The following is a 27,777-nucleotide window of genomic DNA, read 5'->3' as shown; positions in this document are numbered from 1 at the left end:
GAGTCTGGAATCCATAGCGTGTTAATACCACCATTCCATTCAGAGCTGTGTGATTTTTTTTCAGCTGAACCCAACAGCCCCCATAGGAGTATGACTAAAAAATGGACTCAGGAACCATCCCATGTTTTGCAGGGCAGGTGTAGTTTGAAGACTATGGGAAGGGCAAGTTGAGGGGAATGATGAGAGCAATTAAAGTGAAAAGTGAGGTAAGAGAAGCCCAGTGGAGAGAGATGGAGAGGGAGAAAAGCAAAGATTGGGGAGTTTTAGGGGAGCAGGAGTGAGAGGGTCAAGCTGAAGAACAGGAGATTGTGGCCAGAGGCTGGAATACAGAGATTCAGGTTTCATAACTGAAGCAGTCTGGGTGGTGACAAGGTCCAAGGTGACCCTGAGAGTGGGTTGTGGCTGGGTGGGTGCTACTTTGTCCCCAAACTGGCTTCCTTAGAACTCCTAGATGTTGGGGCAGCCTTTTAGCTGTTTTGACTGAATTAGTTATCCTCAGGGATGGAGGCTGGATTTATTGCTACCTTTAAAAGGCAGACAGAAACATGCTTGTTCCTGCCACACACATATTTGACCCCCAAATCATCCAAACTCATCCTGGTCACTGCCATAAGATTTTCAGAATTATTTCATTAACGTTGTTTTTAGTGTGGTTGTTTGTTTGTTTGTTTGTTTGTTTGCGGTACGCGGGCCTCTCACTGTTGTGGCCTCTCCCGTTGCGGAGCACAGGCTCCGGACACGCAGGCTCAGCAGCCGTGGCTCACGGGCCCTGCCGCTCCATGGCATGTAGGATCTTCCCGGACCGGGGCACGAACCTGTGTCCCCTGCATTGGCAGGCAGACTCTCAACCACTGTGCCACCAGGGAAGCCCCTATTTTTAGTGTTTTTATAATGAAATTAATTTAAGTTAAAAGTGCTAATTATTGCAAAGTAAAATAATTGAGCTCCTATAGAGTATAATTTAGTAATATTAAGATATGCTACTTATTATTTTGCTAAGAAAACATTTATACACTTTACAGGTGTAAAAAACACTAACAAAGAAGTTCCTACAGGTTTATTAGAAACTTTAGATTAAATATAAACGGGAAAAAAAGCATAATTGTGTTTAAGTGTAAATTTTGATTCTACAACATCAAGCTTTTTTCATCATTATTTGCTTGGTTCACAATCCTAACCTTTCATTTCCTAAGCTACCAATTAGTTTTATGGTGCAAAAAGAGGCAGCAATTAAGAAGTTATAGCCAACAAACACATGAAAGGATGCTCAACATCACTAATCATTAGAGAAATGCAAATCAAAACTACAATGAGGTATCACCTCACACAGGTCAGAGTGTCAAAAAATCTACAAACAGTAAATGCTGGAGAGGGTGTGGAGAAAAGGGAACCCTCTTGCACTGTTGGTGGGAATGTAACTTGATACAGCCACTATGGAGAACAGTATGGAGGTTCCTTAAAAAACTAAAAATAGAACTACCATATGACCCAGCAATCCCACTACTGGGCGTATACCCTGAGAACACCATAATTCAAAGAGTTATGAGCCACAATATTCATTGCAGCACTATTTTCAATAGCCAGGAAATGGAAGCAATCTAAATGTCCATCGACAGATGAATGGATAAAGAAGATGTGGCACATATATACAATGGAATATTACTCAGCCATAAAAAGAAACGAAATTGAGTTATTTGTAGTGAGGTAGATGGACCTAGAGTCTGTCATACAGACTGAAATAAGTCAGAAAGAGAAAAACAAATACTGTATGCTAACACATATATATGGAATCTAAAAAAAATTGTTCTGATGAACCTAGTGGCAGGACAGGAATAAAGATGCAGACATAGAGAATGGACTTGAGGACACAGGGAGGGGGAAGGGTAAGCTGGGATGAAGTGAGAGAGTAGCATTGACATATATACACTACCAAACGTAAAATAGATAGCTAGTGGGAAGCAGCTGCATAGCACAAGGAGATCAGCTCAGTGCTTTGTGACCACCTAGAGGGGTGGGATAGGGAGGGTGGGAGGGAGACACAAGAGGGAGGGTATATGGGGATATACCTATGCATATAGCTGATTCACTTTGTTATACAGCAGAAACTAACACACCATTGTAAAGCAATTATACTCCAATAAAGATGTTAAAAAAAAAAGTTACATGTACTGTTTGCTATTCCTACTAAAAAGGTAGAACATCTTGCAAAGAATGTTAAAATGATCATAAAACTACAGTGACAATTATAAGTAAATAATAATTTCCTGGCGATTCCCTGGTGGTCCAGTGGTTAGGACTCTGAGCTTCCCATGGCGGGGGCCATGGTTTGATCCCTGGTCAGGGAACTAAGATCCCACAAGCTGGGTGGCATGGCCAAAAGTAAATAAATAAATAAATAAAAGGCAAAAAAAAAAAAAACCCCAAAAGCAACTACTCAACGCTGCAACTGTAGGATGAAAGCAACTACAGACAAAATGTAATCAGATGGGGGGGAGGGGTGCTGTGTTCCAATAAAACTTTAAAAAAATTTTCCTTAACTGTTATCAGTTTATAAATATCAGTTAAGAAGTAAGAGAAGCAAATGATTACTTGGAAATACTGTCAGATCACAAGTTCTCATACAAATAAAACCTAGATCAATAGCTCATGGTAACTGTTGGACCAGGAGGAAAAGTAGGAGGAAAAGTACTTTAGAGGAGGTGAAAGAGTTCCTGGCTTCATTTTGGGGTTAGGTGTAGTTGTTAGGCTATAAAAAATATTGTTTTCCTTGGGGAACACATTGATCTAAGGTGATTTAAATGGCCCTTGCCTAAAGGCAGCAAGTTAAGGAGCCATAATGTTTTCTTTATAGCCTTTGATTCTTGAAACCAAGGCTTAGACTAGATAGTTTGTGCTTTGGCTAAGGTGATGTCCTCTTGGGTCTACCCTAGTATTTCAGTGCTTAGAAGAATATTATCAGAGGAGCTCCTATGTGGGATTTGAAGTCCAGATTTCACTTTTGAAAGTGAAATAACTTGAGTTAATCCATGTGGTCTTGGAAATAGCATTTCCAACCTCTCACCATGTCCTGCCAATTTTACCTCCTAAATTTCTCTCAAATCCATCCTCTTCCCCTCAACTTCACTGCCACCACCCCAGCCCAAGCTACTGTCTTCCTTTGCCTGGATACTCCAACAGTCTAACTGGTCTTATTAATTCCATTCCTGTCCTCCTATACTTGGTTTTCCATATGGCAGCCAGACTGTAATCTTTAGGAAAAATTAGATCACTAAGCTGACCAACCTCTTGGTTAGCCCAGAACTGTCCCAGTTTTAGCACTGAAGTCTCATATCCCTCAGTCCCAGGCAAACCGGGATGGTTTGCCGTCCTAAGATTCTGCTCAAAACCTGCCAGCAGCCAATCATCCTTGGGACAGAACCCTTTATGATGGTCTACAAGGCCCTATAGGACCTGTCTCTTGCCTTCCTCTCCAGCTCGTCTCATACTAGGCTCCCCTGTGGGCTCACCACTTCAGGTACTCTGGCTTTATCTTATTCATGAGAACTTATGCTGCTCCTTTCCATCTCAGGGCCGTTGCCTTTCATTTCCCTGCAGGGGATGTATTTTCCGCCTCCTTTTACTTAGTTAACTGAGGTTCATCCTTCACATCTCAGCTGAATCCTACCTCACTCTGTTATTCGCCTCTAACACAAGCTCTCAGAACATTTTGTTTCTTTCCTTTGCAGCGCCTACCATGGTCATATCATTTACTCATTAGTAGTTTAATGTCTGACTCCCATACCAGGATGTAAACTCTGTGAGTGTAAGAACATGTGTGTTTTAGTTTGTCATTGTAGCTTTAACTCCTAGAATGTGCCTGGGACAGAAAAAGGGCTCAGTAAGTATCTGCTTCAGTTCCAATGCTAATGCCACAGGCTAGCCTGAAGACTTTCTGAAGCACTTCCGTGCTTGTAGTCTATTCACCTTTTAAACCATGAAGTCCACTACTGCCAAACTTATCCTCTAGATGTAGATACCCTCTGACTTTTCACAGCCACTGTGTCCCATATTGGTCTGTTGCTAGGTCCCTGTATATAATTAGAAAGAGTATATTTATTAAGAGCGTGCTGTACACCAGCACTGTGCTAGATACTTTATATAATCTAATTTGCTCCTCATAACCACCCTTGAGGAATGTTCTCCCTATTTTACCTATGAGAAGACAAAGGCTTAGATTAGGTAACTAATCTATTAGGGTCATAGGGCTGGAGCCCTGGAACCAGGATGGTGCCTGATGCACAAACACTTGGATTTTTGGCTTTCAATTACATGTTTTATGAATTCGAGTTAGGTTTGGCTGTGCATGACAGAAGAGTCAAAGTATAATATTAGTGACTTAAGGAAGATATAAAACTACATCTTTCTCATGTTAAAGAGACCAGAGGAAAGCAGTCTGGGGTTAGAATGGCCTGATCACGAGGGACCCAGACTCCTCCTACGTCACTGTTTGCTCATGTTAGCCTGTGACTTCCAGCTTCTGGTCCAAAATTGTTACTTGAGCTCTAGTTATCCTCATCCCTATTTAGTTAACAGGAAAGTGGAAGATGTAAAAAAGGATGTGCCCCCATCCTTTAAAGGTACTTTAGAGAAGTCACAGCTGATATAAACACTTCTGTTTATATCTCATTGGACAAAAGACAGTCATATGATCACACTGCCCTGTAAAGGAGGCTGGGAAATGTAGTCTATGTCTTGGTTGGCTATGAGCCCAACTTAAAAAAAAATCCCCTGAGTCAACTATACTACAATTAAAAAAAAACTTCTTGTAAAGTAGAAAGAAAAAATGGATTGGGGAAAATAACCAGCATTGTCCAAACACATGCTATAGCACATTCTACTTCTGACTTTCAAACCATCTACAATTTAGTTTCCTCCTACATAACCTTCTTGTTTTCCATCCTTCACTCCCTTAAAACCTTTGCCATAATAGGGCAGTTCACTTCTCTGTCTCCCAGACAAATCAATCTCATTTTAAGTTTTACTCGCCTTGCTCTCTTTCCTTCTTGGGAAGGCCTTCTGTCTGCTTCCATAACACCTCCCATACTTTACCCACCCCCTCACCTTCTCCTCCATGGAGGTTCCACTGACTCTTCCAGTCAGCATACTTTCCCCTTGTTAGAACTCCAATTGCAAACATCAAATGCCCACATAGCATCGAGGCATTTCATTATCTTCTATAAGTCTTTTCTATATTATTTTTCTTTCCCCCAACTAGAATGGGAGAAGCAAAATTCTGGGCACATGGAAAACACCTAATAAGTAAATACTTGGTTTTTTTTTTTTTTTTTTTTTGCGGTATGTGGGCCTCTCATTGTTGTGGCCTCTCCCGTTGCGAAGCACAGGCTCCGGACGCGCAGGCTCAGCAGCCATGGCTCACGGGCCCAGCCGCTCCGTGGCATGTGGGATCTTCCCAGACCGGGGCACGAACCCGTGTCCCCTACATCGGCAGGCGGACTCTCAACCACTGCGCCACCAGGGGAGCCCAAATACTTGTTGATTAATACATTTTAAAAAGTCTCGTCTATATACTCAAACACTTATCTAGACCTGTGGTTCATTCATGATTTTGTCAATGCAAGTTAGTCTACACAATGGGACTTCCATGGTACCTATTCCGTGAAAATATATTCATCTAATGAATATTTGTTGAGTACACATTAAAGGCCCCCATGGAAGAAGGCTTGCTCCAGGTTATCCATTGATAGCTCTCACTTAGTTTCAAGTTTTGAGGTAATGTGATGTTGTTCGTTGTATTGTAATGCACTGCTTATCAAATGTTATGTACACACAAACCACCTGGGAATCTTATTAAAATGCAGATCCTGATTCAGAAGATCAGGGCGGAGCCCTAGATTTTGCATTTCTAATCCATCCCAGGTGACACTGATGTTGGCAGCCCACACAGTAAATAGCAAGGTTTATAGGGACCTTCAGAGCACCTGCCTCAGATCACGTGAAGATGCTTTTTAATGCTGAAGATCCCCAGACCCTAGCCCAGACAGACTGAATCAGAATCTTTGGGATGAGGCCCAGGAATCCACATTTTAACAAGCTCTCCAGGAGATGATTATATACACTAAAGTCTCAAATTAAAAAGAACTGCAGATGTTTCTCATGATTAGGCATATTTAAAAACATTGAAATAGAGTAGGTACCTTTTCAGAAGAATGTCATTCAATTCAACGTGACGTGGAGTTGCTGAAACTTTACCAAAACCTAATGTAAGAACTTAAACTATAGAATTACTGTAAGTTGAGTGGCTCCAAACTTTAAAAATCCCATCCTCTTGTTGCAGGAAGGGGGACCCCTTCCAGGGCCTGAGAATGGGCTCTTGTCTAACACTCGGAAATGAATTGTCCGAGGAGACACACTTACTGACAAAGCAAGAGACTTTATCGGGAAGGGGCGCCCGGGTGGAGGGTAAGGGAACCCAGGAGGACTGCTCTGCCACTGTGGCTCGTAGCGTCGGATTTTATGGTGATGGGATTAGTTTCCGCGTTGTCTCTGGCCAGCCATTCTGACTCAGGGTCCTTCCTGGCGGCGCGTGCAACCACTCAGCCAAGATGGATTCCAGCCAGGAGGATTCTGGGAGGTTGGTAGGACATGTGGACTGGCGTCTCCTCTCTCCTTTTGACCTTTCCCGTATTCTTCTGGTTGGTGGTGGCTTGTTAGTTCCGTGTTCCTTACCAGGATCTCCTGTCGTAAAATAATTCATGCAAATTGTTACTGTCTTTGCCTGGCCAGGGCGGGCGGTTTCGGTCAGTGTTTCCCCTAACACTTGAAGAGGCAGCATTTTAGCCTCACTCTTTTGCCGATAGCCTTGTTTAATTCACAGAACTTAAAACAGGAGCTGGTGCTGCGAAGACCTCATAATAGGAAACCCAGAGATGAGGGATTCTTTGTCGACGGTTCCCAATTTAGAGTCAGGTTCTCTTTTAAGAGCATGTAAGTTTGCATTTCCCCATAGAAATAATATTCTAGGTGAGAGGAAGTAGAGAGGCAGGGCCTGCCAGGTTTTGGGGTGATGGAGGGTGGGACCCTCCCTCCAGGGCCTGCGGCTGGCTATGCTGGGAGGGAGGAGCTGGGATCCCCCCAGCCCTACTCTGGGGTTTCTCCAGGCTGTGTGGTTGCCAGTAGCTGATTCTTAATAATTTAGATCTCCACTTCAGTTTATGCTTTGAAGACAGAAGTTAAGAGAAACAAAGGATTGGAAAGTATGTTTTATAAATTGTTTCTTAAAGACATTTCAAGAGAAAACCACTTGTAAAGAAATTCCTTCCTTACCCCACTTACTTCTTTCAACCAGTAAGTACCTGCCTACCTCAGGAGGTTATTGGTAACACCAAGCAAGGGGTGTCTGTGTGTGTGTGTGTGTGTGTGTGTGTGTGTGTGTGTGTGTGAGTGAGAGAGAGAGAGAGAGAGAGAGGGAGAGAGAGAGCACTTTGTTGACTGCAAGGCACTGGGGAAATGCAAGGTGGCATGATTTTCATTACGACAGTCTCAGCCAACAGGCTCAGTCCCCGAGATGACAAATCAATCTTAAACACACAGTGCGAAAAGGAGCAGGGTGAAAATTTCTGCTCAAACCCCTTATGATTTAAGCTGATGAGAACCTCGGAAAGACCCAAGCTGCGCTGCTGAAGACTTGGATAAGAGGGGAAATTTAACCCAGATAAGGACAAGTAATAACGCTTTAGAGGAAACATTAAACACACTACCAGACCTGAATGGCTTGTTAACTTCTGATGCATCAAATCGTCAGAGAGCAGGTGTAGCAGAGAAAAGGTAGGCTGGGCGGGGAAGCTGGACCTCTGTAACCTGGCTAAGGGACTGCATGGGGACCCAGGACACCATAGAGGGTCACCAACCCTTTGCCAGGACTGAGTAGTTTCCTGGGCTGTGGGACTTTGAGTGCTAAAATGATGAAAGTCCTAGGTAAACCAGGAGTTGGTCACCTTAAGACCACAGCAGCTGTGTCTGGTTCTCTCTGGGATGAACAAGCCATGTAACTCCCCCATACCTTCTTTCCTCTGTTCATAAGTGAAATTATCCTGTGTTCCTTTTCCACAGGGGAATTCCTATTCCTTAACAAATATCACTAAATTTCAGCACCCCAATGCCAGAACAAAGATGCTGCAGTGGGTTTTTTTTTTTTTTTTTTTTTAATTTGTGGGAAAACTCAGAAACATAGGATACTTATGAGTTAAAAGCTTCCAGACAAGTTAGGAGTCCGTTGTCAAGGGTAGGACTTGGAATTGTGAAAGAAAGCTTCAGACATGTGATTCCATGGGATCTCCTGAGGATAAATGTGAGGTCAGAGGAAAGGGAGAAGAAGCTAGTACAAAGCAGATAGGGTACTCTTTCCAGAAAGAAGTCAGTGCTGGGAAATTCTGTGGACACAGTCCAGGGAAATTGCCAAGCTGGAATTCAGGTTAACTGTAAGGAGAGCAGCTTTGTCTGGAAGCTAAGCAGAATCCAGGACCCTGAAAAGACCTAACTTTTCTGAGGGTCTAGAGAAGCTGAAGAAAGTAGATTTGGCTTTAAACTGGAGGATGGACTGTGGAAGGACAGAATGATTGAAAGGATCAAGCTACTGAAGGACCATCAGAGAAAGAAGTGAGAAGGAGGGGCTGGAACTTGTTTGCAGTCTGAGTGGGGTAATGTGAAATTAAGCACCTGGAATTTCTCGATCTGCACAGTTTATATGCCGAGACCTCCCTGTACTGCAGTCTCAGAATCAGGCAGGTGATTGTGCTATCCACTGCAACAAGCATGCAGAAGGGATGTGTGAGAGCAAAGAATTAAGTCAAAACTGTGGGGTGCTCTCTATATAAATGCAGTAGTTATTCAGAGAGGGGACTCTGGAGTCCCGGACAAGAAGACAGCCTTCCCGTGGTTGTTAAAAGATGGTCAGAGAGAAAGAAGGATGGCTTTCCAGGTAGGGGAATAGCCAAAGCAAAGCTACAGAATGTGTTTGTTTAAAAGTAGAGGAGGCTGGTTAGGAAGTAAATGAGAACTGAAGTAGAATTTGACAGTTTCCTGGCCTTTTTATTTCACGACAGTCATTGACAATGGTGAAAATAGGTTGGGGTAAATGAAGGCCACCAGTTTGTACCCTAGAGTGCCAAGCTCTGCCTTGGGAACCTCACTGAGACACAGCAGCGTGCATGGCCCGTTGGTTGATAAACTCTAGGATAATGAGTGAGGAATCTGGTGTTGAGGTCCTGAAGTAAACCAGACAGAGAGAGTCACACTTGACTCTCTAGGATGTGGAAAAGCAATGTCAAAACTTGAGCAGGAAACTAAAATGTTAAAAATGGTACTTTAAGCCAAATACTACAACCACATCATCTAGGACGGATTGGGAGTAGATGATAGCTTGAGAATGAGGAAGGAAGATATTTTAATAATAAAAGGGGTAATATTATTTTGTACACTTAGTGATTCAGCTGAGGTGCTTCTAGCCACTGAAACAATCTTTTTTTTTTTTTTTTTTTTGTGGCTGCGTTGGGTCTTCGTTGCTGTGTCCTGGCTCTCTCTAGCTGCAGAGAGCAGGGGCTGCTCTTCGTTGTGGTGTGCGGGCTTCTCATTGCGGTGGCTTCTCTTGTAGCGGAGCACAGGCTCTAGGCGTGTGGGCTTCAGTAGCTGTGGCTCGCAGGCTCTAGAGCGCAGGCTCAGCAGCTGTGGTGCACGGGCTTGGTTGCTCCGCGTCATGTGGGATCTTCCCGGACCAGGGCTCGAACCCGTGTCCCCCGCATTGGCAGACAGATTCTTAACCACTGCACTACCAGGGAAGCCCAAAACAATCATTTTTAAAAGGTTGAAATAATTTTAAGATGAAGTATTAGCAACATTTATTGCTTCTGGCTATGGTTTGGATAATGATGGTGATGATGACAAAGGTGATGATGTCACCATTCAAGGTATCCTACTGTCAACTTTAAAAAATGAAATGATTTAGTCTGAATAAATTAAGTAAACATTGAATTCAATTTTTTTTCCTACCAAATATAAGGCACTAAGCTAGACATTGGAAAAAAATGAGAAAGACAGGTGATACGGAACCTCTAATTTTAGCAGAGAACCTGAAATATAAAACATCCAAGCCTGTTACAGTATGGTAAACATTGGGATATAAGAATGCACACAGAGAAAGAATGAATTCTGGGGGTGGGGCTGGGGGTATGGATCCTTTGATATCTTAGCTGGACCACAAAGATGACTAGGATCAAAAAGACACAGAGAGGAGAAATTCCCTGTTGGTCCAGTGGTTAGGACTCCACGCTTCCACTGCCGGAAACCTTGGTTTGATCCCTGGTCGGGGAACTAAGGTCCCACAAACTGTGTAGTGCAGCACCCCCCACACACACACACAAAAAAAAACCACAGAGAAGGGAAAAGTATGAACAAAAAAATGCATGAGCTTGTATGTGTGAAGTTGCACAGTGCATCCTTTCAAGACGGTGTGAGAAGGGAGTGATAAGAGATGAGGCTGGAGAAGAGTAGCATCCTCTGAAACTTCCTCTCAATCTCTCTTTCTCTCACCCTCTTGGTGGAGAGTGCCTTTTCTACCAGCTTCTCCTAGAGAGGCACTGTAGTTTGTGGTCAGGAGAATGGGCTCTGGAGCCTGAGAACTGGGAATCGAGTCGCAGCCCTGCCACTTGCTGGCTAAGTGACCTGGGGCAGATCCCTTAATCTCTACACCAGTAAAATGTAGGTCCTTATAAGGTCTTTGTGAAGAATGAATCAGCTGATGCATGGAAAGCAAGCACTGAGAACAGGGCCTGCAGTGTTGAAAGTGATCAATAAATGTCTGCTATTATTACTATTTTAACATAATCATCAATAACATGTCATTATTTTAGTTATTCTGTTAGGAAAAGACAAGTTTAAATCTGAATTTGTCTTATTCTTAGGGGTACAACATGATTTCGTAGGTTCTGTCAGCCAAGGAACTTGCTGAAATAGCCTCTCCAAAATATCTTACAAGAATACTTCTCCACTACAGTACGTGGGGAATCTACCGACAGAAACGCTTTTAAGGAAGTCCTTTATAAAATGTTAATACTTCAGGAAGAGGGAATGTGGGTTTTAGCCATTAGCAACTCAGCAGGGATTAGTTTACCACACTAGGCAGGAAAGACTGGGCTGAACTAAGGAAAGGCAATGTTGGATAGGTGAGAAAGAAGGTTCTAGCTTAAAGAGTGTTGTCTGTTGCGGGTGGAGGTCTTAGGTGGGGTCTTCAGTGCCCCTTGGAAACTAATACCATTTCAGTATCAAGAGGGGAAAAGGGAAATTAGTCGAAGAAGAGAGGGACATAGAGAAGAAGAGAGAATTGTTTACCTCACAAAACTGTTTAAGGTCAACCTTGTTAATAACAAGAGTTGCTGAAATGGCTTAAATAAAGCTGTAGTCAAGTCTTGTCTAAAAAATTCTAAGCTTATAAGTCCTAACATATTTTATGTAAAATGATTATGGATACTAATATAGAAGAAAACTATATATTATATATTTCATATATTTATATATATTTAGGTATATATATATATGATCCCCACTGTGCAAGGTATTGCCCAACCTCTGGCCCTTTTCTGGGCATGACTGATTGGTACTAATTACATCTCAGCAAGTGCTGGAGTATCTGAAGCTCTGGCAGATGCTCTGTGATCCAGGAACCCAGTACAGATCACATGGTAGGTTCTCTCTCTCCAGGTGTCAGCCAGTGTTTGCCAGTATGTGAGGAATGCTGAATGGGATGGACCTAATGGAATCTTAGGGGAGTTTATTCTTGATTCTTGGAAGAATATGTGCCTTACCTGTCTTACCCACTTAAGAGTATAATGATATTTTAAACAATAATCTACAGTACATATATTATTTCTCTCATGAGATTTATTTAAAGATGCTATTGCCTGGCACCTAAATTCTCAGAGGAAATACAAGGAATAGAAAGGTCATATTTAACTTTTCTATTGCTGTACATCATTTGATCTTATACAGAGAGATCTCTGACAAGGTCTGTGCCTTTTTATGCCCTGTATAGTTAGAATATAATATTGGTGAAATAGATAAGCAACATATATAAATAAAAACAAATGAATAATAAATGGAAGTAAATCTAATAAATTATTTCAGCCAGGCTTTGTGCTTTCATATTTCCTCATCACCCAAGGGAATAGAAATAGAATATATTCTTTCACATGTTCGTAAGGCAAGTTTTCTTTTCTTCATCTGTGAGCCAAAGAGGAGCTGAAGTTAAGGGTTGAGAGAGAGAGAGAGAGAGAGAGAGAGAGAGAGAAAGTCGTTGAGAGTCCAAAACAAACACAGTGATAAACATTTTGTAGGCAGAATAAGTGGCATTCTGATTTAAACATGGCAGCTCACTAGGAGCACAAAAAAATGCGCACCCCCCACCCCCATTTAAGGGATATAACAAGATTTTATAAGTTTTTTTTTTTAATACTGAAATTTAGGTAGGCCATATGAGAATATTCAGGTGGGCAGGCCATTGGGCTATTTCTCTATTTTTCTTCTGGTGGTCCAACCTTTGAAACAGAATGCAGCTACAGTACCTCGGGAATAACCAGGCCTGTCCGGGGTACTTATGGCCACAAATTTTTGAGCACTTACTCAATGACTGTCACTGCCTACGTGCTTTTCCCTCCCTGACTAACTAAATTTCAGTGTCTCTGTGTAGACCGCTCATTCCCACTGGATTCTTTTTGGGGCGGAGGGGTCGAGAGGATGGATGGGGCATCAGAATTGTCATTAATGTTCTTCCAGGTGCTTTCCAGGAACAAGAGTTTTGGCACTTAACATGAATTGATTTTAAACTCTAGACCTTAATACTCTGGGGAGATTCAGAAGAAAAGTCATGAGAGCAACTGGGTTTCATTAGGAAAGAAAAGAGGACATTCAGTCTTCAAGGAGACAGCTTTCCAGTTTGGGCAGCGATCGCGTTTGTCAGGAGGGAGAGCCCTAACAATGAAAAACGGCTGTTTTGGCTAAAAAGCGGCTCTCAATTTGGACCAAATCACTCGTGTGGTGTAAGGATTGGTGCTCATTCCTAGATCTTTCCGAGCGGCCCTCTTCCTCGGCCCTGGGCTGAGCCAAGTCCCGGCCTAGGGGCCAGGCAGCCCCAAGGGCCTCGATCCGCGGACAGCGGGATCCCTGGCGCCGGCGCGGGTTGAGCAGGCGGACGACGGCGGCCGCGCCTTCATTAGAGGGCGCTCTGGGGGCGGCTCTGCAGCAGTCCTTACTCCCGCCGCTTCCTCCCGGCCGCCCCTCCCCGCCAGCCCCGGCGAACGCGGCTGGGCCCTGGGGACCGAGTCTCGGCACCGCCGTGGACGGGGCGCGGGGCGCGCCGCAGCCGGAGCGGGACCGGGCCCCGCCGCTCCTCCTTCCGCCTGCCATGCATTCTTCCGGCTCCTCTGGCTCCCGTAGCCCCAGCGGGGGCCGGGCCAGCCCGAGGTAACCCCAGGCTCGGTGGGCTCAGGCCCCGGGGCTGCGGCGGGCTGGGCCCGGGGAGGAGCTGGGGGGCCGGGGAAGGGGTGTCGTAGTCGCGTGGCCCGGGGAGGAGGCGGCGGCGGCGGCGGCGGCGGCGGCGGCATGAGGGACGAGAGCGCGGTAGGCCCCAAGAAGGAGGCGGGGGTGCTGGGCATCCGCCCGCCTCCCCGGGACCCGCCCCGGTGACAGGTCTGGCCTCTGAGTCCCTGCCGTCCCTCTGTCCGCAGGCAGCCGCGAGGGGAGTAGGGCGTCCGCGCGCCCGCTCGCGCCGCGCCTTGGCCGCCGCTGCCGGGTCCATGACCGCGACCCCTCGGCCGGGGACACCCGCCGCCGCCGCCGCCGCGCAGCACCGCGTCCCGGGCCGCCGACCCCTGGCCCCAACGTCTCCCGCGCTCCACCGCCCGCCGCCCGCGCCCGCCGAGGTGAGCCCGGCGCGCGGGCCGAGACCGCCGCCCTAACCCTTCCATATCGCGGAAACCGCGGCGGGCCCCACCCGCCCCCTGAGCGCTGCCGTTGCCTCCTCTTCCCCGCTTCTTTCATCATCCCTGGTTTCCCTGCCCTCTGGTCGGGAACGGTGCTCCTCATCCCTGGCCCTTTGCCTCCACCTCCTTCTGCTATTGCTCCCCTCCCCCTACTCCTGTCCTTAATCCTTTTTTCCTTATTGCCCACTTTCTTCCTTTCACCCTTTTGCCTTCTTTTCTGCCGCCCCCCTTTTTTTCTGTAAAAAAAAAAATAAAATAAGAAAAGGAACACAAGACCCGATTTGCCGCAAATGAACAATTTTAACTTAACTCTTTTTGCTAACGCGAGAGACCTTTTAAAGGAATGAATCAGTGCAGGAAGGGTCGTGGTGAGGGTACCGATGTCGCAGTGTCTGGGAGATCTGATCGAGAGGTCCCCGTTTTAGTCTTCTTTTCACCCGTATCGTCAGTTTGGAGATACTGAGGGTGTGTGAAGCAAGTGGGTCTATTTTTCTTCGTTAAAGTCCAACAGAAGACTGCAGTCAGACGCGGTGCTGGCCGGCCACAGATTACTTGGTGGGAATAGTGTTATCATTTGCTAAATATATTGTGACTTAGCTGTGCCTCCGTGAACAGCTCCCTTGACCTTGTGCAGCTCCTCCTCCCTTGCTCTCTGTCCCCATCTGGAATTTCCCGGACAGATCGCCGAGGTAATACACTAGGAAAGCTTAGATCCTCGATTTTTTCATTTATTTTTGTGCTGGAGGTGATTTCTCTGTTGGTGACTATCTAGATGTGTTTAATCCATTTTCCTTTTTAAATGAATTTTCTTTTCATCTCAGAAAGACAGGACAGTCTCCAATGTGAGAATGGCTGTGACTTTGGAAGAAGCTCCGTGGCTGGGCTGGATCTTGGTGAAAGCCCTGATGAGATTTGCCTTCATGGTCGCCAACAACCTGGTTGCTATTTCCTCGTACATCTGCTATGTAATTGTGCTTCAGCCCCTTCGACTGCTGGACAGTAAGCGCTTCTGGTATATTGAAGGAATCATGTACAAATGGCTTTTAGGAATGGTGGCTTCTTGGGGATGGTATGCTGGATATACAGGTAAGAGTGAGAGCACTTTTTTAATGCATATTAAAAATTTTGTAATGTTATGCTTAAGTCAGGAGCCATGATTTAAAAAATATATATATATATATATATTACACTTTGGGCAGAAGACGCTTTGACTATTGAAAAAATAAATAGAAAACAATTCTATTGAGTTGTTTTTTTCCATAATTTTCAGAAGTATAATTTCGTAATTATATATTGATAAATTCCTTAAGTAATGTTTTAAAATGATTGACGTCTATTAAAACCAGTCTGTGAAAGCTCTCCTAGAGGAATAGGAGTGAGTTTTATAGGGATTCAGGGCTTGGAAAATGAAAAGGTGAGACATTTAGCCCATAATCATTGGGCATTAAGAAAAAGTACTGAGCCCCATTTGTGCTAAGATAGTTTAATAAGTTTTGTCACAGTCTGTCGTACTGTGTTCACATTTGAAGCCAAGCAAAAAATGGCTTTCTTTTCTGTTACATGTTTCTTTTGTTTACTAGAATCTATGTTTTATCTCATAATTCTATATTAGAATATTAAGTATAAGAAATTAAGTTTTATCCCTGTTAAGCTAATTTATCTTCTGAGTGTCTTTTAGTAGATTTTTATTTTTATTTATTTATTTATTTTTTTATTTATTTATTTTTTTTGTGGTACGCGGGCCTCCCACTGTCGTGGCCTCTCTCGTTGCGGAGCACAGCCTCCGGACGCGCAGGCTCAGCGGCCATGGCTCACGGGCCCAGCCACTCCGCGGCACGTGGGATCTTCCCGAACCGGGGCACGAACCCGTGTCCCCTGCATCGGCAGGCGGACTCTCAACCACTGCGCCACCAGGGAAGCCCCAGTAGATTTTTATTAATTCTATTCTGAAGCAAACTTTTAAAGAACTGAATAAGTAGTGTTTATTTTCTGTTTATAAGCCTTATGTGCTTTGAGAACTTATGCCCCTGCTGTGAAAATTCTGTATTGTTTATTATATTTATTTGACTTTTTTCCCTCTAAGAATTAGGATAAAGAAAAAAGCACTGAGGTTTCTGGCATTTGTCTTAGACATTGAGGCTTTATCATAGAATTTTATAGCTGATAAGCTCCTTAGAGATAGTGCCGCAGATGCTGTAGGTCGTATCTTGGAAGAGTGAGGAGGGTACTCTTAGGGTGGAACTGCACTGCAGTTCCCCATTGAAAATTTTCTGTCTCCCTCTTTCCTGCCCAGGCTACATCTCCAGATTTTAATCACACATGTGAGGGCACTGACAGCACACAGCTTTTATGGAGTCTGACAGTCTCTTGCTAGATCAGAGTGCTCTTAGTTGCCCCAGATGAAGCCTTTTCTCCTTCTGTCAATGCCATTTATTATTCTGCAAGACCTGAAGCCTGGGGAATAGTGTAGGCATTGCTTCTTTGTTACGTGTCTTGTTGAGATCCCAGTGCTCTTTAGATACAGTAGGTGAACTTTGAGTCCTTTTTTTGGGACCTGGTGGTAGCAGTAGTAGTGGGAGAGAAAAAAAAATGAAGTTTTCATCTATGGTGTTGAATTCTTACCTGAACTGCACTGCTGTCATAGAATTGCTTTGCTCTGTATAATCTGAGCTTTCCCCAGTATGCTATGCGGTATTAGTGTCTTTGTTCTTTGCACAGTATACCTAAGTTTGCTTGTTTTAAATGAGCTCATAGTATTTTTAGATACAAGTTCTAGAAGTTCACTCTACTTAAAAATAATGAAATTACTGAAACACTTGTGCCTGTGTGTGTGTTTGTGGAATATTTGCATGTAAGTATTAGCATGATGAGAAGCTTGAAAAAAATAATTTGGCATTTACCTTGAGATTGTAAGGAGTGCAGTGGTGCTGATTGAAGTTAAAGTTAGTTATCCTATGGCCACAGCAAGGCTGCAGTGTATTTTTAAGCATATTTTCTTGGGGAGTCTCTTCCTTGCTGCCTATAGAACTACGCATTTTCTTTTGCCACCTGCTTGGAAGGTGGTCTTGGCATGATCTGCATATTTTAGTCTCTCTGAAGCATCTGCTCTTCTTCAAGCTACTGCTTTTTGATCATTTGATCAGTTGGTCTCATTTAAATATAGGATATTTTAGTATGTACATTTTAAATGGTCTTTCTATAAGTAGAATACTTCTAGAGGGTCTGGTCATAACAGAGCACAGTCAAGAGGTCAAGCAAATGTAGGAATGACTTTTGTTGAAAGCCACGACTGGGTCTAAAGAAGCAAACATAGGCAAGGGTTGGTGAGCAGATGTTCCCAGAAGAATCTAGGAGGTTGTATTAGGCTTTGTATAGATTATGTGTTTTATTTCTTACCTTTGTATCAAGAGGAGGGTGGGCCTAAGTTGTTTTTTTTCCCCTTTCCCTGTGCTTAAGTTTCACAGATGGAAAATTGAACGTTGCCAAAGGAATCCTGCTCTGCAGATCTAGTATGTTCACGTTCTAGAATAAAAATTGCCAAACTTTGTTGAAAAGCCACTTCTGAGGAAACCTTAAATGTTAATTAACTAAATATTAATTAGGAAGCTGAAAATTGAATATTGGTATAGAATATATTTTCAAATTGTGACATTCTGTCTAAGGTAAGTCAATTACTCAGCTTTGCTGCTGAGGACTTAAGTTGATTATCTAATCTACACTGCCCCGTATGGTAGCTGCCAGCCATATATGGCTATTTAAATTTAAATTAATTAAAATGAAATAAATTTAAAACTCAGTTTCTCAGTCACACCAGTCACATTCCAAGTGCTCGGTACTAGGTGGCTAGTGGCTACTGTATTGGACAGTGAGATAATAGAACACTTCCATCATCACAGAAAGTTCTACTGGATGGAGCTGATAAATAATAGGTATGACATTCTCCTTTTTCTTAGAAAAAAATGCATTTTATCTTTATAAAAGAATATTTTTCTCAACATAGTTCTAAACAGATTTCTTTTGGGGAAGACAGGAAGATTTATTAAAGTTTTATAAAATTGTCCTTTAATTTGAGGCAAATGTCACAAAAAATGAGTCCTTTAAACTCAGACATGCTTCTTGGAAGGGGAATGGTGAGGCTAGTAAGCCCAAGAACTTGACTGAACATTCTTGTACTTAATCTGCGTTCTCAGAGCTGGAGTACTGTCTGTGGACACAGAGGAGGGAAAGGGATTTTCTGGTCTTTCTGCGTCTTTCTGACTTTACATCTGTTCAGGGGAATACATTTCTTGAAATAACTCAGAATATTGGGGTTTCTTCATCTCTCATATGCAGCTAGGTAGTGATGATTGTTGTTATCACATTTCCTTTAGTGGGAAGTGCTGTATAAGCATCTTACGTTGAGGAAAAGCTGTGTACTGCCTTGCTCTCTTATTTCAAGAGCAAACAAAAAACCTATTACCTTAATTAATGATTCAATTCTACATGCTTTATTCAGATCTGGGGTAAATCAGTACACTCCCCTGCCCTCAATTTAAGTGAAGATTGGCAAATATCAGTGAGAGATTTTTTTAAAATAAGATGTTTATTTTGATTTTCATTCACTTATTCATTGTTCCCCATCCAAACACATTTAATTAAAGTCTCTTACACAAAATAATTTTAAAATATTCAATGTAAGTGGAAGCTCCAGAATTTCTTGTGTAGAATGATGAGAGTCTTTTGGGCCACAGCCTGGCTGGAAGAGAGCTGAGGTGCCAGGGGACTTGCCACCAAGCCCCCTGTTTTTGCTTAGCAATAGCTGTTTCCCTTAGATCGGGTATTTACTTTAGAGAAAGCTGATGGAGATTAGGTTTAGCTTCCTCCCACTCCCCAAGTGACAGCTGTCATGGCTCTGTGTTAGTCTTTGGGGGTTATTTGATTATTTGATAGTGTTTTACTTTTTTTTTGCTGGGACATTCATTGTGTTAGAAAAATTAATTATTAGGAATTATATCTGACTTTGACATTTTAGGGAGAGTTTTAAAATATATCTTCTAGAGCAGTATTTTTCCACCTTTGAGTCATAAACCAATTTAATGTGTCAAGATGAACATTTTAAAAAAGTGAAATAGAAAATAATTAAATAGAAAAGATCAGAAGTATATGTGTCTGTACTGGGTAGTGCTACAGAATACATTTTTTACTATGAGCCCTGTCAACATTTGAAAGGCATTGTTCTCGTGGAAAGAGCACTGAAATTTAGGAGAATTCTGGGCATCAGCTGTCTTGATCTAGCTTTAACATCTCTACTTAACTAGTAGGAGGGAGATCCTTACCTGCTCCGTGCCCACCAGGCTGTGAGCTCTCTATAGACAGAGATGTGGTCTTCTTTACAACCCTAGAGCCCGGTTCATTGCCTGGTGCTCACAGGGTACTCTGTAAGTGTCTAAATATTTCTTGAAAGATCCCGTCTTTCATTCGTGGTCCCAGCTGAACTGCCTTAGCTGCCTACCTTCCTGATCTCGATAACAGACCTTTCAGGAAGGTAGGCAGCTAAGGCAGCTCAGTCTGTAATCAAGATCATTGCAATCCACAGAATATAAACCCTGAACTGGATCATGTTTTTCACACACTTGCGCACACACACACACACACACACACACAAAACCTACAATACCACATTTGTTAATTTAACACACCTTAATTGAGCTTATATTATGTGTGGGAACGGGTGCCCTGGAGGTGTAGAGATGCATAAAGACATAATCACTGACTTTAAGGAGTTCACAGTAGCCTTGGTGGGGAAGACAGTGCCAACAACAATGAACACATCCTGGTATAATGCTCTAATGGAGATGTACCATGGGATGAAAGAGGAAGGGCTCCTGATCTCGCTCCAGGGGTAGGTGGTAGCAGAGAGGGAGTGGGGCATTTAGGAAAGGCGCAGCTTTACTTTCTTTTTTTTTTCCATTAGGGAAATATTTCTCTGTGGGGCTAATTCTATCATCAGTAATTATAATAGATTTAAAAGATTTGAATAATACATCAGTTTGAAATTTATATCTTTGTGATGATAATATTAGCTAACATTTATTGCAGTATAAGCCAAGCAGTGTACTAAGTGTTTCAGTCATTTAATGCTCACAACAATCTTGTCAGGTTGGTACTATTATTATCCCCCCTTTTATTATTGATGTTGAAATTGAAGCACAGATTTCACAATTACTTCCTCTTATGCATTAACTGAGTTGATGCTGCCACCAGTGTATTTTGGTATTTATAGAGCCGTTATTGACCTTTATATAATATTCCTAGAATGTTTCTTAATTTTTACTACCCATATTTTTGTTTCTGAGGCGTGAAATCTCTTTCTGAAGCTACAGATCTTTAACACCTGAAAGCAATATTATAGCTGTGGATTTCTGCAAGAGGTTAAAAGAAAATTGTTGCTTCAACAGAATAATTTGTTGTATGCTATAAATTTCATAAAATGCCACTTCCTTAAGATTCAGAGAACAACTCAAATTTTAGTATTTGAGTGCTTGACAGTAGATTGTCATAGAATAAGGAGCTACTGCATGCTTTTAGATCGACAGCTGATCTTGACATAAATCCAGGTGAGGAGTTTTCAGTAGTGTTTTGATTGTTATATGGAAAAATTTTTATATATCATTAAAGGTAAATATTACTAAATTCTTTAAACTCAGAAATTTGATATCTAGTCTTATTTCAAAAACTGTATATAATTGAGTAATTTGTTACAGTTTTTAAAAATATATAAGGTATACTCATTCATGTACACATACCCTATACATGCACTATTACAGAAGCACATGAAACGTTATTTGCAGTTTTTGTTTATAGGTAAGACCTCAGATTCTGGAGTCAGAAAGAGCTGGGTCAAATAATTCCTACTTTCTTTTTTTTACATTTGCCGTGTATATCTTTGCCCATCCTTTTGTTTTCAAACTATTTAAATTATTTTGATTTAGATGTTATCTGTAAATCAGCATGGAGATAGGTTTTGCTTTATGAGTCAATTTGAGAATCTCTTTCAATATGAGTTGAATCCGTTTACATTTATTGATATGTCAGACATGTTTTGTCTGGGCTCTGTCATTATATTTTGTGCTTTCTGTTTTTAATTATATAAATGTTAAGTCTTTCACTGTGTAGTCTTTCTTTGCTTTTTTGTTCTTTTGATATTAGAAAGGTTTGTATTTTTGTCTTATTAGTTACTTTATAAGATATTTTTAGTTCTCTATTCATAGTAACTATTAGCTTTTTTCTATGAAGAAAGGTAAAATTCTTTTTAAATACTCTCTTCTCTCTTCCCCTTTCTCTTCTGCATCAGTTTTAGTTTTAGTAGTAGTGAATAGTATTTATTCACAATTGTATTTACATTTGCACTATTATGTATGCTTTTACTTCTACTGCTTGATTTGTGAGCTTTAAGTCTATCTATTGACTCCCAGCTGTTACATCAAGGTAGGCAGTAAGTTTATTATACTTCCTGCTCCATTTCTCCCTTCACCCAATTTTTGTTATTTGAATTTATACATTGTTATAGCCTATAATGTTTGTGTTCTATTTTATCACCTTTATCTCTTTCTGTTTTAGTCTTAATTTTTCAGTTAAATATATATAATGCTCACCCAAGCACTTTTGCAGAAGTTTTTCCCAGTTATCCTGCAGCTGGTTAAAGTTTATCCTCTGGTAGTTTCTCAATAACGAGTCATGAAAATAATATGGGAATATTATTCTTACAACATTTTCAGAACTTCTTTTTGTTGCTTTACACTTAGGATGGCTTAGCAGGTATAAAATCCTTGGCTCACTCTTTCGTTCTTTGAGTATCTTACAGGTGTCGTGCAGATGTATTCTGGCATTAAATGTTGCTGTAGAGATGTGTGAAGCCAACTTGAATTTTTTCCTATGATTACTGATTTGATCTTTTTGCCTATTGGCCCCAAAGGATTCTCTCTTTGTCTCTAATATTTAGTAATTTTACTAGGATATGGTGGTGTAGGATATACTGGCACATGTGTGCCTTTTAATATGTAGATTCAAATCTATTTTTGTTTCAGGAAAGTTTTCTTTAATTATAACTTTAAATATTTATTTTGTTTGATCATTTTGGTTTTCTTTCTTGGTGACCCTAATTATATATCTGTTGGATCTCCCTTTGTATATCTTTTTTATTTATTATTTTCTCTTTAATCCTTTTAAACACTTTTTCACTTGTTTGTTTCTGTCTTTAATGTCTCTTACAGTGTCTTCTGCAATGTCTCTTTGTTCTGCTTTCAGTTTCTTCTTCAATTCTGTGATGCTTTTGTTTTTTCTTCTGTTTCTTCCTTGAGTTCTGCCAATTCATGCTTCCTTTGTTCCTGTTGTCTAGACAGTTCTTCCTTGAGTTCTTATTTTATTTATGCTTTGTGAGCTTCTTCGTAGTGGGGTGGCTTCATTGATTTTCTTAAATTCATGCAAGAATATTTATAGTTTTTATCTTCTCCATTGTAATGTTTTTCTAGCAGTATTGTTTGACAGCTGGTACGTTATGCTGCTCGTTTCTACCATTTTTCTTATAGTATCTCCAAGTCAGTGCTGTGCCAGTTACCTTTTTATTCCCTGTGATTTAGTGAATTGGATTTTCCTCAGTTATTTGTAGGAGGTGTGGATGGGGCCAAGGTATATTTCCATATTTCTGCCTCAGAGATAGTTTTTTTTACATATGACGCCTGTGTATGTTCTCTGTGTTGCCACAAGTCCTCTGCCTCTCCAAACCAGACTGAGTCTAGGAGGCTTTTTGCCATCAATTCTGGACTTGCCACTCCTTCCTTTGCAGCTGTGACTGGAGGGACACAGCCACAGCATGCCAGTGTAAATCCCTCTCCTTAAGAATGTGTGTTTTTGCTGTTGCTTTCTGAGATCTGCCATTATTGGGCCCTCCTCATCACATGCCACACGTTCTGTCTCTGTCTCTGCTCTCCACTCCCAATATAGATTCTGTCTGATATCAGCTTTGTTTGATCTCAGTCAGATCTCATGTATTTTGGAGTTTTTATATTTTTGTTTTTCTCCTAGGTTTGCTGGAAAAGTTTTGTGAGGTTTTCTTTTCCTCTTTCTCCTTGTTGCTATGTATATTTTCCAGGAAGATTCGCGTCTATAACTCTACTGTGTTCATGCCAGAAAGTGCAACATAAGACTTTTATTCAACTATGTAATTATAATTCAGTCAACTCTGTCTCCATTCTAATGCACTACTAGTTGATTATTATAAAATGGAGACCAACTTTGTTACATAATTAATTTTCTTTAAGGTCTGTCCAAAAGCAAGAAATAGCCTCCCCAAGTTTTTTTTCCCCCTAAACTGTTTTGGGTTTTGGTTCTCAAACTGTTTTTATTCTTGGAATACTTATCACTGGAGTATAGTTAAGATATCCACTTGGCTACAGTCAGAAAATGTCACCAAAATGTATGGAAGAAGTGAGTTACCTTTGATACTTGAGTAAGGAATATGAATGAAATGTAACATTACTACTGCTCTCTAGTGTCTGGTCTATAGACCACCTTGAAAACTTTAAGGATGACTAGTGCTCCCAAACTTTGAAAATATATTTATAGTATATTATGATTAAATATATTAAGTGTATATAATATATATTAGTAAAATAAAAAGTGTATTATCTCTATTAAATATAGTATATTTATAGTTTATCTGTTACAAACTAGTTTCAAGAGTTTCTTTTCAGAGTTTGCAAACTAGTGGCCATATTCAGCAGCTGATGGGCTTTATTTGACCTTCGCAGTATTTCAACTTTTTTTAAAATTAGTTGCCAACATTTCAAAATTAGGGGGATTTCCCAAAACATGAAAGATAAAACCAAGATTTCCAGCTCTTGAGAAATTAGAAATCTGGCTGTGTGGGCCTCTCACATCTGGCAGCAGTTTGCTGGAGCTAAGTGATGACCGCCTCCTTCAGATGGGCCTGTGCTCTCCACTTCACCCAAGAGCCCATGCCTTCCTTGTTTTACTCTGGACCTGCTTTGCTCGTTTACATTACCTGCCTGGACCCCAGAGGCTCAGATGATGTTCATTTAAAAATACTCAAGTAACAATTACTAGGCTATTTCTGCTGGGCACATGATAGTTTTGCATTTATATGCCTTAATAGTGCCTATATACTAATGAGTTCTACCATTAAAACTGAAAGCTTGTTAGTGACCTCATGATTTCATGTAGCAGAGGCATGTGATGAAAACTGAAGAATAAAGTTCCATTAGTAAGAACTGTGGTCACGGGTTTTTCAAGTTTCATGTACCATATTACTAGCCCAGTGAAATGTTTCCTGTTATTTGTGCACTCATTAATTAGTAGAATGTCTCAATTCTTCTTTTGAATATAGTCATATAAAAATCTAGATTATTAAAAATTAGTTATTCCCTTTGCTTTTCATGTTTTGAATATGAAAGACAAAGCAAGTCTAGTTGATTTCTGTTTCTTTAAATTATAGTGCAGATAATTTTAAAATAGTATTGTAAAAAGCATGAATAAATTTTAGTTATGAGGTTATACTTTTTCTTAAGGTTTGGTAGATCTGATCAAGCTTTGCTAGTAAAACACTTTTCCCCAAACTTTTTTATTACTCATTAAACTTAAAGAAACCATTATGAATCAGGTATATAAACACATTTTGCATATGCTATTAACTTGGAGTTTACATTATTTGACACTTTAAGGGATAAAACACCTGTAAATTTAAACACATCAAGATGTTTTTGAATCATCAAAAGACTAAACTATGATCAATATAACTTTACTGTATATGTTAAAAATTTATATGTATATATAAATTGAGATAGAATTCACATACCATAAATTTCACTATATTTAACAAATAAGTGGTTTTTACTATAGTTACAATATTGTACAACCATCAGTGCTGACTAATTCTAGAACATTTCATTACCCCAAAAGAAACCCCAAACCCTTTAGCAGTCACTCCCCATTTCCTCCTCCATTCAACCCCTGGCAACCTCTAATCTCTACTTTGTATGGATTTGCCTGTTCTGGACATTCATATAAATGGAATTGTACAGTATTTAGCCTTATATGTCTGGCTTCTTTCACATAGTATAGTGTTTTCAAGGTTCATCCATATCATAACATGTGTCAGTACTTTATTCCTCTGTATGTCTGAATAATATTCCACTGTATGGATAGACCACATTTTGTTTATACATTCATCAGTTGATGAACATTTGGGTTGTTTCCACATTTTGGCTATTGTGAATAATGCTTCCATGAACATTCATATACAAATTTGGGGGTGAACATATGTTTTCAAATCTCTTGGACCTAGGAGTCCAATTGCTGGGTCATATGATAATTCTATGTTTAACTTTTTGAGGAACTGCCAAACTATTTTCCATACCAGCTGTCCCATTGTACATTCCTACCAGCAGAGTAGGAGAGTTCAAATTTCTCCATATCCTCACTAATACTTATTATTTTCTGGGTTTTTGTTGTCGTTGTTGTTTTAATTTGGCCATCATAGTGGATGTGAAGTGATAGCTCATTGTGGTTTAGATTTGCATATCCCTAATGACTAATGATGTTGAGCATCTTTTCATGTGCCTATTAACCATTTATCTGTCTTTTGAAAAATGTCTATTCAAATCCTTTGCCCATTTTTAAATTGGATTATTTGTCTTTTTACTATTGAGTTATAAGATTTTTTTTTGTATTTTATATACTATACCCTATCTATTTTTTCACTGGTTGCTTGTGCTTTTCGTGTCATCTAAGGAACCACTGCCTAATCCAAGGTCATGAAGATTTACACCTATGTTTTCTTTTAAGAGTTTAGGTTTTATGTTTAGATCTTTGATCCATTTTGAGTTAATTTTTCTATATGGTGTAAGGTAGGGGTCCAAACTTCATTCTTTTGCATGTGGAGGCCATCCAGTTGTTCTAGCATTGTTTGTTGAAAACACTGTTCTTTCCATATTGAATGATCTCGGCACCCTTGTTGAATATCAGTTGGCCATATGGGTTTATTTCTGGCCTCTCAGTTCTGTTCCATTGATCTATATGTCTGTCCTTATGCCAGTACCACGCTTTTTATATTGCTGTAGTTTTGTACTAAGTTTTAATGTTAAGTATATTTTGCTGTATTTTAGTTCTTTAAAAATTCATGATCCTTTTTGATATGTATAATGACTTAAATAATGAGGCTAGTTCACTAATCAGAACTAGTTTAAAGCTGTTTGGGATTTAAAAGTGTTTACTGAAAACCGTGCTTTTCAAGAATTAACATTCATAATTGGGTTAAATCACCCCTTTTTACCTCTGTGTTGAAGAAATGCTTACTAGTTATGTATTTCACTAGGAGTTGTCTTAGAAATAGTGTGATTAGGAATAACTATTTCTTTCCTGTTGCTCTGTCAAGAAAACAGGACCTTAGTTGTAGAAGTATCTTGTGTGATTGATCAATCAAATGCTTATTGACTGCCTACTGCCAGTTAGCAAAGTTATTGATTTGTATAATACTGTGTTAGAGAGTGTAATTTAGATTAATTTCTACCAAAAGGCTTTTGGGCATAGTTTCTACTTTGATGGATGGCTTTGGGAATAGTTGAGTTTGCTATGAACTATGTGTTCAAAATGCTCCTGCGAAAAGTTTTCTGAAAAATGGAGCTCAATATACAGATTTCCCACTCATGTGATGTTAAAGTTAATTTAATTTTAAAGTTAATTGAGGTCTTTGCAGAGAAGAAAATTAACTAGAAGCTAAATTTATGTTGCAGAATAAAGTATGGATTACATGGATAAGGAAAAAGGGTGTCATTTTGAATGAGTCACAGGCTGTTTTTTATGGGTGGGATAGAATTAGTTTTTGTATATGAGAGGCTAAATTAGGCAGTCATTTTAAAGCTGAAATAATCATTTAAAGCTGTTTTAAGCCTCAAATACTTATATACAGATGTTGTATTTTTAACAAATAATAGTTATTGCTAAATAAGTATGATATTGGAGACAGCATGACGTATTAGAAAAAAACATTGACCTAAAAAAATTTTTTTTAATTTATTTATTTTTGGCTGCGTTGGGTCTTTGTTGCTGTGTGCAGGCTTTCTCCAGTAGCCTCGAGCGGGGGCTACTCTTCGTTGTGGTGAGCGGGCTTCTGATTGCGGTGGCTTCTCTTGTTTCAGAGCATGGGCTCTAGAGCGCAGGCTCAGTAGTTGTGGCGCACAGGCTTAGTTGCTCCACGGCATGTGGGATCTTCCCGGACCAGGGCTCGAACCTGCATCCCCTGCACTGGCAGGAGGATTTTTAATCACTTTGCCACCTGGGAAGTCCCAAAACATTGACTTATGAGTTAGTATGAGTTTGAGTCCTGCTACCACCCATTGTTAGTTGTCTAACTTTGAACTAGTTACTTAACTTCTCTGAGCCTCAGTTTCACCATCTTTAAAAATGGAGGTTATAATATTTATCTCTTGTGAAGCTTAAATGTGAAGTGAATAGCATGATGTTTGGTACTCTATAAATAATAATAATATTATTATTACCATTATTATTATTATTATTATATTAATGCCTAGGAAAACAATTATATTAACCTTTGGGGGAAAGGTACGTCTAAATGAATAAAAGCTAACTTTATGGAATAGTTTTAGAAATACATTTGAAGATATTTACACTTAGCTAATAGTATATCTCAATATAGTTCTTGTGCTTTGATCAATAAATAAAAATAATTTATTAT

At 40.5% G+C, this 27,777-nt stretch overlaps 1 protein-coding gene across 3 annotated transcripts in view; it reads left to right on the top strand.

The window, feature by feature from the left end:
* Window positions 1-13,339: 13,339 nt before the first annotated feature.
* Window positions 13,340-27,777, top strand: part of LPGAT1 (lysophosphatidylglycerol acyltransferase 1) — a 77,895-nt gene continuing 63,457 nt past the window's right edge. The window contains exons 1-3 of one of the 3 annotated variants that reach the window (XM_060090930.1): window positions 13,340-13,509; window positions 13,773-13,967; window positions 14,849-15,113. In XM_060090930.1, the coding sequence (XP_059946913.1) occupies window positions 13,842-13,967; window positions 14,849-15,113 (391 nt within the window). In that variant the 5' untranslated portion in view covers window positions 13,340-13,509; window positions 13,773-13,841. Of the gene's footprint in view, window positions 13,510-13,772; window positions 13,968-14,848; window positions 15,114-27,777 lie in introns of those variants that run through there. The other 2 variants (XM_060090931.1, XM_060090932.1) reach the window with 2 other exon arrangements.

This window comes from Mesoplodon densirostris, chromosome 2 (genome assembly GCF_025265405.1).
Source record: "Mesoplodon densirostris isolate mMesDen1 chromosome 2, mMesDen1 primary haplotype, whole genome shotgun sequence".
NCBI lineage: Eukaryota > Metazoa > Chordata > Mammalia > Artiodactyla > Ziphiidae > Mesoplodon > Mesoplodon densirostris.
Note: the sequence above shows the minus strand (reverse complement) of the source record. Positions and strands in the feature narration are given on the sequence as shown.